The sequence below is a fragment of the Salvelinus namaycush genome, chromosome 2 (genome assembly GCF_016432855.1).
Source record: "Salvelinus namaycush isolate Seneca chromosome 2, SaNama_1.0, whole genome shotgun sequence".
Classification (NCBI taxonomy): Eukaryota; Metazoa; Chordata; class Actinopteri; order Salmoniformes; family Salmonidae; genus Salvelinus; species Salvelinus namaycush.
The window spans coordinates 6199223-6211707 of NC_052308.1; the positions used below are offsets into that span (position 1 = coordinate 6199223).

The window sequence follows — 12485 nt, forward strand, 5'->3', positions numbered from 1 at the left end:
ACCCACTGTTCCCCGGTTGGCCGTCATTGTAAATAAGAAGTTGTTCTTAACTGACTTGCCTAGTTAAATGAAGGTTACATTTAAAAACATTGTAAGAAGCGACATTGAAGAAACAGGCGGGGGGGGGGTTATGACTTTGTGGCTGTGGTAACTAGTGACGGTAGCCTGGACTGTCTGGGACGGGTGCTATGACGTAAACACTCACCTTCTCGCGATACTTAATAGTCGCAGTCGCTCTTATAAGCCGGTTGCATATCTCTGTCCTTTCGTTCGTCCTCAGTGCAGGATAACGAAGCATTAGAGTTATATTTATACTGAAACAGCGTTAAGAACTTGCCAAGCAATCTTTCAATTTCTTTATTCAGTCGTGAGAGGGTGACCCGAAACACACCGAGCGAGGTAAGCAAACCAGATATAGCCATTCGTCCTTAATTTATCCGGTTTCGTTAGCTAGCGTGCCCGGTATGCTAGTTAGTGGGGCTAACCTTGCGTGGCTACCCAGAATCTTTGCTCCGGTCAAATGTTAACGTTACATCACGGCCACGGATGTTCGTTTCTTATCCGCAATGAAGTATGTAGCGAATTAATGTATAGAGCAGCGGAATAATTCAGTTCCAGTCGTCTTGCAAGGGCTAACCGGGGCCAATGATTAGGTTGTCAGTGCTATCCGAGATCCTGCGGACGACCATAACCCTTCCCTAGCAATGGGGCGTCCTAAGGATACCCGTTTAGCACGGACCATACTTAGCTTGTTAGTTCATTAGGTAACGTGAAACTCTTTATTTCTCTTAAAATGAAAATAATATTGCTAACGTGATTCATTGGGTAACATGCTGACGTCTGGGCGTGTGCGTCCACCATCGCGCTCATGTTAATTTTGTCCATCCACACCGGACGCGATCAAGACACGCAGGTGTATCAAAACCAACTCTGAACCAACTGTATTCATTTGGGGACAGGTCGAAAAGTATCTAACATGTATGGTAAATTAGCTAGCTACGCAGACGCTCTTTGACGTGCGTGAAATGATTGAATAACATGTAACTGTGTTTTGCAACGCAAACTTAAACGGTGTGGTCAGCATGCGAGTTATGACATCGTAAATGTAGCTACTTAACCCGGTAGATATGAAACTTTTGTTTTGAATTGATTTACAACTAACTGCTGGTATTTTAGGCTCACTTGACTTAATTTGGCCTGTCAGATTACACAGCAGTGTAATTTAATTCGTTTGTAAAATACTAAATATTTAACAGACTCTCTGATCCAGAGCCACCACCAGTAGTGAGTCATTTAGCAGACTCTAAACCCTAATTGCACCTGTATGTGTCTCTGGATAAGAGCCTTGCTCAAGGGCACAATGACCAATCATTTTTTCCCCCACACCCTAATCAAGTTCAGGAATTCAAAAACCAGCGACTTTTCGGTCACTAGTACTGGTTCAACACTCTGAACCTTCAGGCTACCTGTTGGACAGTGTTTACGGTAGACGGACAAAACGAACAATGAAACTTATTTTATTCTTGACTGGATAACTTCATCTCCACAGGTCGTTCTACATAGACAGGAATTGGATCTCATTTGAGTGCTGGCTTGACTGTCAAATACGTGTATTCGTTTGAGGGCAATGGCTATTTTCTTAAAGAGGGCGCCATAAATTCTTAGTCTGAAATGTCTGAAATGGACAGCTGCGTTTTAAGTCCTGTGACGGACAGGCGTGTATAAATAAAATCAACAGTACCAAATCACAGATGTTAAGCTTACTTTGATATTGACAATCGGAGGTACAAATTGTGTAATTTCACTCGCTTGTATGATGGGAAAATGAGAACTTGTCCTAAAGTAGTAATGCAAACTGTCCCGATTACATTAGAGAAAATAGCGCAAAATAATTCAACATGTCAATTTTGGATGCTGGTATGTTGCCCACTCACGAGTAAAGATGTAATTAACTGGTTAAAATATCTCAAACACAATTTAACTGGAGGCTGTATACAGAGCTTCATTAGTGTCTTAGAGCGGTCTGAATGTTTACCCTCCCTACTGGAACAATACGGTCCGAGACGAGACATTTTGGAGGTTTCCAATAAAGGGAGGCTGTCTACCCCACCTCTTTAAGGAATACCTAGGATAGGATAAAGTAATCCTTCTGACCCCCCCCTTAAAAGATTTAGATGCACTATTGTAAAGTGGCTGTTCCACTGGATGTCATAAGGTGAATGCACCAATTTGTAAGTCGCTCTGGATAAGAGCGTCTGCTAAATGACTTAAATGTAAATGTAGGAACACTTGGGCTGCATTCCAAACACCTAAAAGACACACCCTCAAATTAAATGGACACTTCCGATGACATTTGACGAGTATACACTTGCAAGGCGAGGGAGGAAGGAATGCTTTTTAAATGGACCGCCCTTGTCTGGAAATTCGTCAGTCGTTCGTTCCGCGATTTTGTTTTCATCCACCGGTAGATTGTGGGTGCTTTATATGCGCTAAAGTCTATTATGATTGAATGTCTACTTACATTAAATATATCATTATGAATATTCGCCTACTGTATGATAGCTAACAAATTAATTAGCTAATGTTAGCCTGCCTGGCTGAAACTTCTAAAGAAGGAAAATGTTTTTATTAAAAATTTTCCAAAAGCTAACCAAACATTACTTTATGAGACGATACGTGTTTGTGCCATGTGCATTAGTAGAATTTCTCATTTATTTACTTTTTTTACTTACACTTGTAAAAGTCTGATTTCAAAGGAGATTAAAGCCCCAAGGTATGTTAATTTGGGTCTGACACCGTGATAACTGCTGAAAGACTGTTTTACAGCAGGGAAATGAGTACCATGTTTCCACACTGAATTCTCATAAATTGCCATCCAAAAGAGTAACTCTCCAATAAGTAGTCTTCAATTGTTGATTTCATACATTGTGACCAAGAAGAAGGACATTATGAGAATGGTCACTAGTGTTCAGATCACATGACATTCACCTTTCATCCTATTGATTATCCGTTATCGACCGGTACATTGTATAGCGTTAAAAGGTTAATATCGGCCTACAACATGGGTGATTGGCTATATCGGTTGGGCTCTAAAGGAGACATGTTGTCTCTCCTGGTTGGGCTCTAAAGGAGACATGCTGTCTATCCTAATCGTCACCTTTTGTTTCCTCTCAGGCTTTGACAATCACAGTAAGGATGGAGATCTTAACTCGCACCTGCCCGTTCCTGTCCCTCGTGCCCCAGTCCTTCTTCCAGCAGGCCCGGAAGTCCCTGGTGGTCTATGCCCAGAAGTGTCCTGTGATGATGAACCTGGCCTCCAAGCCTCTGGCCCGCTCTCTCTGCTCCTCCTCAGCTAGCTTGCAGAAGACTGAGGACACCGTGACTTCAGCCCAGACACGAGGTAAGTGGCGGGATATCCATCTTAGACTGCACCTTGCTGGGTTATGTAGAGGCAGGAGTTTTCATGGTGGTCAGATCACACGATCAGGGGAAAAGTCTCGCCCTGAGACATGGGTTTATGACTTCTATGGCGTTTACAACAGTCAATGGGAGTACAGCTATGTCTCATGGGAAAACTGTTGATGCCAATAACCAACTCATCAAGCTCTAATTATTTAAACCAGCTGTGTAGTTCTAGGGCAAAAAAACAAAATGTATACCCAGGGAGATCCCCCAGGACAGAGTATGGTGTAGTTTCAAAGCTGTGTGTGTTGCTCTTCATCTCCTAACCCTAGTATCTTCTGTCCTTTTTAGGAACCAATGGGGGCACTACCACCAAGTTGCCTCAGAGCCACCCCATTCCCCCCTCTGGCCAGGCCTCGGGGGCCTCAAAGTGCCCCTTCCTGGCGGCTGAGATGGGCCAGAACAGCGGTGTGGTGCGCCAGGCCAGCATCCAGCTGCAGGAGGACGTGCAGGAGATCCGCACCGTCCAGAAAGGTAAACAAGGGGTTAAACCACCTCGAGTTAGATTCCTTTTGCTACTAATACAGAGGCATAATAGGCTTTATTACAGGTTAAGGTTCACAATTAAACGTCTACTTTATTATTCTGAGGTACATAACAATAGTCCTAATAACCTGGAGGCTGACATTATTCGACTAATACAGATGTCGGCCATTAAAGCCATACAAAATAAATACTATACATGTTTTCCGTGTCTTTTTGAATGCCCTTTCTCATCGGGGATATTCTGCCAATTACACTGACATTACTGTTCAGCCCATAGCAGAGTTAATTTATATACACTATATATTCACAAGTATGTGGACATCCCTTCAAATTAGTGGATTTGGCTATTTCAGCCACACCCGTTGGTGACCGATGTATAAAATCAAGCACACAGCCATGCAATCTCCATAGAGAAACATAGTTAGTAGAATGGCCTGTACTGAAGAGCTCAATGACTTTCATACATCTGACGAGCATATACTTTTTGTCATGTAGAGTACATCTATGGTCTAGCCATGACCTGTCTGTCAGATACAGCCCATAGAAATAATAAAATAAACTTTGTCTTATTCAGTCATCGCTAATCACGGTGTCTCTCCAGATGTGACCCCAGCCCAGGTGCTGGCCAGCTCCTCTGGTCCGGTCAACACCTCCAATCTGATGAAGAAGCTGCTGAAGCAACGTCCAATCAGAGTGTCCCAACTGCTGCAGGAGAACATGCCCAGCTGTGAGTCACATGACCAGACTGTTCAAATCGAAACTTTATTGTCCCTGTAGGGAAGTTAATTGTGCAGCCTGAAGCATATAAGGCTGTTTTTATAGGATTTGTAGTATGTGTCCTGAAAAAAGAATTGGATAATGTTTATGGTTCCTTTTCAAACAACTATGTTAACCATTCTTGTCAGCATTAGTCTTGGCTGGACTTTTGTGAACGTGAAGAAATTAATGCAATGTCACGTCGCCATGACATCGATCGCAACACTTGGGACAAGTGACGTTAAACTTTGAATGTGTTGTGATCGGTGTCATGGCGACGTGACATTGCATTAATTTCTTCACGTTCACAAAGTCACCATAGATGTAATCATTACCTTTTTTTAATGTGTTTTCCATTTATGGTGATTTTAAAAAGTTTGCAATGGTTGAACAAAATGTTGTCAGATTAGTTCTGGTAATTATGAGTTAGCTAACAAACCACATCTTTGTCTCTGAAAAGTTGCTTTTAGTTGCCTGCCTTGCTAGATTGGCATAAATCCTAAATACATTTTAAACAGATTGTATTTTTGGTGCAAACATTTTGATTTTGGACCAAGCTATTTTTGTGTTTATACTTTTTCCATAATGACAATATGTTCATCATTTAATTAGAGCGCCAAAGCTGGTAAGTTAAAAGGTGACGTTTTATACTGATGGGTTGGCAGGACTTTTTTAAATTACCACATCATATGGCTAGGTTGGTTGGCGGAAATTAAAGGTAGAGGCGTTGTCGTCGACAACGCCTTGCAGATATAAAGTTGACGGGATGTTTAAGTCGTTTTGAAATGTTCCCTTTTTTTACTGAAACAGGAAATGATCTTTTACCTGGTCTTGTAATCTTGTTTCCTTCCTCTCAGTCTCTAACTTCCACTACGATGAGTTCTTTGAGAGGAAGATTGAGGAGAAGAAGAGTGACCACACGTACCGTGTCTTTAAGACGGTTAACCGGCGAGCCACGGACTTCCCCATGGGTGACGACTACACCGATTCCCTTAGCAACAGGAGAGACGTGTCTGTGTGGTGCTCCAATGACTACCTGGGCATGAGCAGACATCCACGGGTCGTCAACTCCATCACGTAAGTAGCTGGCCAACTGGCGATGAGTGGATGGATGGATAGATGAGGTGAACAGACAGGTGGTTTTGATGGGTGGGTCGTGTTTAGTAGAACACACAGTAGGAAAACCCATTTGAAACAAAAAAAATGCATTTTTCTTCCCCCAGATTAGTAGTTGACAACCTCCCAGTTTTCATTCAATTTCAAAACATTTCATTTTTCTCATGCTGCCTATTGATCCCTGAGGAGAGATGACAGACTGTCTTAGTTTCACTGTTCCCCCCCTGAGGACCAATCAACTATCCCTTGGGTTATATGTAGATAACCACAAAGGGCGGTCTGTTAATGACTCGGTGAAGGTGTGAGCTTGTTAATTGGCCTGTTTACCTGGGTGTGTTGCCAGACGTTGGGTAATCATGGTTCCGGGGCAGCTGTTGACTTTACCCGCTGTTGTTTCCAGGGAGACGTTGCATAAGCACGGCAGTGGTGCTGGAGGAACCAGGAACATCTCTGGGACCAGTAAGTTCCACGTGGAACTGGAGCAGGAACTAGCAGACCTCCACAGGAAGGACGCTGCGCTCCTCTTCACTTCCTGCTTCGTAGCCAATGACTCCACCTTGTTCACCCTGGCCAAGATGATGCCAGGTAACCATGCCCCATTACTCACCTGCTCTAGCATCATAAACTGTACTTCCAGGTAACCATGTCCCATTACTCACCTGCTCTAGCATCATACACTGTACTTCCAGGTAACCATGTCCCATTACTCACCTGCTCTAGCATCATAAATATCATCATAGATATTAGCTGATGTACGAAGGGCTATATAAAAAAAATAAACTTGATAAACTGTACTGCCAGGTAACAATGGGCTGGTTTGTATTTTTATTTTTTTTGCATCGCCCAGGTGTGCAGAGTTTGCACATTTTAGAGTTAATCTGGGTCATGGTACTGAACAGCCTGTTTTTCCCCCCCTCTCTCTCCAGGCTGTGAGATCTACTCCGATGCAGGGAATCACGCCTCCATGATCCAAGGCATCAGGAACAGCGGAGCCAAGAAGTTCATCTTCCGTCACAATGACCCCGACCATTTGAGAGAGCTGCTGCTGAAGTCAGACCCCTCCTCTCCAAAGATCGTGGCCTTCGAGACGGTCCACTCCATGGATGGTGAGTGGAGTTCTTGTAATGTGTCCTAATAGGGTACCTATTCCCTATATAGTGCCCTACTTTTGACCAGGGAGGGCAGGGCCCATAGGTCTCTGGTCAAAAGTAGTGCACTATATAGGTTTACATTTGGTGTTTTTTTTTTACTTGATGCAGTAGATATTAAATCAGCAATATGTAACTTTTTTTGGGGGGGGGGAGACCTGACCAAATGAACATAGAAATGGGTTATATAGATCTGTCACTCATTGAAAGCAAGTTTTAAGAAGTGGTAGATCTCTTTTGTGCACTATTCTATGCTTCCTGTAAAATGTAGTTTTGTTTTTTATTTTATTTAATGTATTCACCAGATTAAAATACAATATTTTTGAATATGGAAAATATATTTCAGTGGTTTAGATGGTACTATGATTCTCTACACTATGCTTGTTTTGTCACAAACTGAAATTAGGCGAACTACTAGAATTTTAGCAATCAGGAAATAGCAACATGATTTCTGCATAGCTCATTTTTTATTATTTTATTGGGGGGGGGGGGGTGCACTGACTAAAACTAGAATCATTTTGTCCAGAGTTTGTTGACTTATAACTGAAACTAATGAAGGCTGAAAAGTATAAAATATAAACTCAGCAAAGAAAAATGTCCTCACTGTCAACTGCGTTTATTTTCAGCAAACTTAACATGTGTAAATATTTGTATGAACATAACAAGATTCAACAACTGAGACATGAACTGAACAGGTTCCACAGACATGTGACTAACAGAGATGGAATAATGTGTCCCTGAACAAAGGGGGGGTCAAAAGTAACAGTCAGTATCTGGTGTGGCCACCAGCTGCATTAAGTACTGCAGTGCATTGTTTATGGTTCATTGAACAAGCACGGGAAACCGTGTTTAAACAGCTTCACAGATCTTCATTGTGAAGTATTTGAATTTGTACGAATTATCTTTGAAAGACAGGGTCCTGAAAAAGGGACGTTTCTTTTTTTGCTGAGTTTATATATTTTAAGACTGAAACGACTTCTAAAATAGTCTCCAAAATGAAGACTGCCCTGTTTTATATAATGTGCTTCTATACTATCCAACCTCTATGAAACGGATTATATGATATTAATCGTTTGTTTCTTAAAGGAGAGTTGAAATATAATACTGTGTATTTTGTCTTAAAGGAGCGGTGTGTCCTCTGGATGAGTTGTGTGATGTGGCCCATGAGTTTGGAGCCATCACGTTTGTAGACGAGGTGCACGCGGTGGGGCTGTACGGCGCTAGGGGAGGAGGTATCGGGGACCGAGACGGCATCATGCACAAGATGGACATCATCTCTGGAACACTGGGTCAGTACTCAAATAACAAGCAACGTGGCCCTAGGGAATTATGTTTAAACCTGGAAGTCCATTCACTTGGCTTTACAAATCAGGGATGTGATTTTGTCCTGAGAAATGAGGAATTCCTGCTTTATCCTCCATTCAGTTGTAGTTTGAAACTGCCCGGTCTCCTAGACAACGATGTGTCTATGTTCCATTCACATCCCTGAACCCGTCTTTGTTTATCTGAAACCCTGAGATTTTTATTTATTTCACCTTTTTATTTAACCAGGTAGGCAAGTTGAGAACAAGTTGTCATTTACAACTGCGACCTGGCCAAGATAAAGCAAAGCAGTGCAACACAAACAACACAGTTACACATGGAGTAAAACAAACATACAGTAGAAAAATAAGTCTATATACAATGTGAGATAAGGGAGGTGAAGGCAAAAAAAAGGCCATGGTGGCGACTGAGATGAAGCAGATGTCTGGGCTCGAATACAGGTGGTTGAGGTTGTTGCTTAGCGCTCCTTGGGACACTGGAGAAACAGGAACTAGGATCTGTTCACGACCTGTTGCTAGGAGACCACGGTGCTTCTTACATTTCCTCTAAGCCTGGGGACTGCTGGGAGACCAATCATCACACACTGGGACAATCTGGTGAGGTCTTTGTCTGTTGGAATAGAAACAAGATGACCAGACAACAGCTGGTGAACACCACGCTGGGGACTTTCTAATGGACTAGAAAGTCTCCTTTAAACATCCAAAAACGCCTAAAAAAACCACAAAGAAAACCATGTGTTTAATTTGTTATTTTGTCCTAATTAGTGTTAATGATATGTTCTTCCAGGCAAGGCGTTTGGCTGTGTTGGAGGCTACATCGCCAGCACCGATGCCCTGGTGGACACGGTCCGTAGCTACGCTGCAGGCTTCATATTCACCACGTCTCTACCTCCCATGCTGCTGGCGGGCGCCCGCGAGTCCATCCAGATCCTAAAAGGGGAGGAGGGCCGCGCCCTCCGGAGGAAACACCAGCGTAACGTTAAGCTGCTGAGACAGATGCTCATGGACTCTGGACTGCCCGTCGTCCACTGTCCCTCTCACATCATCCCTGTCAGGGTGAGAATCACTACAACTTAGGGGTTCAGCACTATAGCGTGAATGACATTTTTAAAGGCAATGTTTCCGCTTTCATTGAGACTGCATTCACGGTAACCGCTGCATGTGTCAGCTCAGTCAGAAATTACCTTTAAATTTCAGGTGCGCTGATTTTAATACAATCAAGCCCTTAATCTTCCCAAATGACAGACTGACCAGGTGAATCCAGGTCAAAGCTATGATCCCTTATTGATGTCACCTGTTAAATTCACTTCAGTCAGTGTAGATGAAGGGGAGGAGAGATGGGTTAAAGAAGGATTTTTAATTCTTGAGACAATGGAGACATGGATTGTGTATCATTCAGAGGGTGAATGTACAAGATAAAATATTTAAGTGCCTTTGAACCGGGTATGGTAGTAGGTGCCAGGTGCCCCGGTTTGTGTCAAGAACTGCAACGTTGCTGGGTTTCTCACTTTCCACTGTTCCCTGTGTGTATCAAGAATGGTCCTCCACCCAAAGGACATCCAGCCAACTGGACACAAATGAACTGTGGGAAGTGTTTGAGTCAACATGGCCCAGTGTCCCTGTAGGATAATTTCGACCCCTTGTAGAGTCCATGCCCTGAAGAATTGAGGCTGTTCTGAAGGCATAAGGATGGGGGGGGAGGGGGGGGGGTTCTTAATGTTTTGTCCACTCGGTGTACCTGACCGGCAGGATGCTGCACATTACATGATCATAGCGTAACTAGAGCCCGGAGTTATCCCTGACCAAAACTCCTGGCCCTGCCCATTCTCACACCTAGAGAGCTTAGCGTTGTCCTCCATCAGCCTTGTCACTGTTTATTGACAACCTTAACCTTATGACACGTTGACCTAAAACACAGTGATTTATTGATAGACCTCAACAGTGTCACTGTGGACGTACTCAACGTGGTCTTACATGGATGCATTGATTTTATTGCAGGTGTCCGACGCGGAGAAGAACACGGAGGTCTCTGACATCATGATGAGTCGTTACAACATCTACGTCCAGGCCATCAACTATCCCACGGTCGCCCGGGGGGAGGAGCTTCTACGCATCGCCCCCACGCCACACCACACCCCCCAGATGATGACGTACTTTGTCGGTAAGAGACATGTTCCGTCTAGCGGGCGAGTAAACAGGAACTGACTGCGGTCAATGGTTTCTCAAACGTTTTGTTGTGAACCTCTTGTCGTGTTCAGTACGAGGCACAAAACTGAAGGGAATGTTTTGAGGGGGGGGGGTCAATGGTTCAACTCCCACGTCAACGCCATGTTTATCCAGATATACAACTAAAGTATACTTCTGTGGCTGGACAAATAATATTTGTGTGAAGAGCCCCCTAGTAAAAGATTAACTTGATTTGTTTTGTAAAACATTGGTGGTTTTTTCAGTTAGCATGAAACATACTGAAATAGCCAAGTACATCCTCCTTTTTAAAAAAACAATATTTGTCCCCTCTTCAGAGAAGCTGGTTCAGACGTGGAAGGAGTCCGGTCTACCTCTGAAGTCCCAGTCTTCAGCAGAGTGTAACTTCTGCCGGCAGCCGCTGCACTTTGAGCTGATGACGGAGAGAGAACAGTCTTACTTCAGAGGCCTGAGTCACTCCATCTCAGCTCACGCGTGATGACACCTACAGAATACACTCAAACCTCATTCCTCCGTCACTGTCATTGGCACCTTTTTTTTATTACCTTGCTAGTGCACTACTTTTTCCACCGGGGGCCGTAGGGCTCTCGTCAAAAGTAGCACACTAGGAAGGGAATAGGGTACCGTTTGTGACGTCATAGAATATCTATATTTGTATTTTATAAGTGTCATAACTTATTATTGAGTGTTCCATGGGCACTAGATTGTCTAAATAAATATAACTTGAATGTTTCTGTTTATTGTCACGTTCACTTGGTCACATTTAAGGTTGTTTGGACATGAAGTCCACCTCGGAGGTTATAACCAATAGTGTCCTAGATACTTACTATTCACGATGGTAGCCGGCGTACCAGTCTTGGTGCTCTAGTGTCTACTCCTTGTCACTGCATGTGGAGTTGCCATGACCGACAGCTTTGGGATCAGGCTTGCATCATAGATGGCATCCCCAGATGTCAGAGGTTTTCTACACGCTGAATAGGAAGTAGCCTCGTGACAGTTCTGGGTCCTGACATTACTATATAGACAGCCTGACTCGGATTATACACTGTTCTTCTTATCCCACTAAATGGTCTTTTGACCAGGGGTTGGAACCGGTTCAGTGAACAGAACTGAAAACAAAGGGCATTTTTCGAGGAACAGAATCAGAACCAGGAACGAAAGCAATGAATACAGTTCTGGAACAGAACTAAAATGCACGGGAACCGTTTAATAATCTCTTACATTCAAGACCCCCCCCCCCCCAGTCTGACAAAAACAGTCTATGCAAAGCTGTCACTCAAACTTATTCCAATGTCTATCTGTCGGCTGACAATCTTTCCGTGTATAGGCTACCTGTCCCTCACACCCCAAAGCATAGCCTACTAATGTTTCAAGAGTGATTCAGAAATCAGGGAGATTTTTAATTGGACAAGACTGGATTCACTTTTTCATTGCTAGTTAAGGATACTCTCATCACGTTTCACATTGAATTTAACTACTAAAAAGTAAGACTTGTTTTAGTTTAATTCTGGTGCCGCGCTGTATACACAAGCTTGTGAGCTAGCTAGCTACCTCTGGTTAAAATGACGTTCAATGTTCCTTCATAGAAGCCGCTCCTCCGTAGATATAATTCTGTTCTAATTCAGATTATGCATGTCATAAAATGCCCAGTGCTGCAAGCCTCCTTCACCCTCTCTTGCTCTCTCCTCACCACATAATTACAATTGCATCTCACGCCTTACACTTGTCTGTCCAATGCATTGGTCAAAAGCCCAATTTAGTGGGGGGAAAAAGATATGAATTGGACTTCCTGTTTAAATGCAGCCTATGAATCAAAACAAATTGTGTTAGTCACATGCTTTAAACTGGTGTAGACTAACAGTGAAATGCAGGACCTTCCCAACAATGCAGAGAGAAATCAAGTAAAACAATAGATACACATTGAGTAATAACTCTGCTATATAAAAGGGGTGTCAGTACTGAGTTGATGTGCAGGGGTACGAGGTCATTG

At 43.2% G+C, this 12485-nt stretch overlaps 1 protein-coding gene across 2 annotated transcripts; it reads left to right on the forward strand.

The window, feature by feature from the left end:
- The first annotated feature begins 259 nt into the window (after positions 1 to 259).
- Positions 260 to 11229, forward strand: LOC120058273 (5-aminolevulinate synthase, nonspecific, mitochondrial-like). Of its 2 annotated transcripts, XM_039006817.1 has the most exons (11): positions 260 to 399; positions 3175 to 3400; positions 3754 to 3936; positions 4550 to 4675; positions 5562 to 5781; positions 6221 to 6405; positions 6747 to 6926; positions 8093 to 8257; positions 9078 to 9346; positions 10289 to 10451; positions 10813 to 10973. In XM_039006817.1, the coding sequence occupies exons 2-11, from the start codon at positions 3196 to 3198 to the stop codon at positions 10971 to 10973; spliced, it is 1857 nt and encodes a 618-aa protein (XP_038862745.1). In that variant the 5' UTR covers positions 260 to 399; positions 3175 to 3195. The 2 variants fall into 2 exon arrangements, with proteins under 2 accessions (XP_038862745.1, XP_038862754.1); XM_039006826.1 differs by lacking the exon at positions 260 to 399 and having other exon boundaries at positions 3196 to 3400; positions 10813 to 11229.
- Positions 11230 to 12485: the final 1256 nt, after the last annotated feature.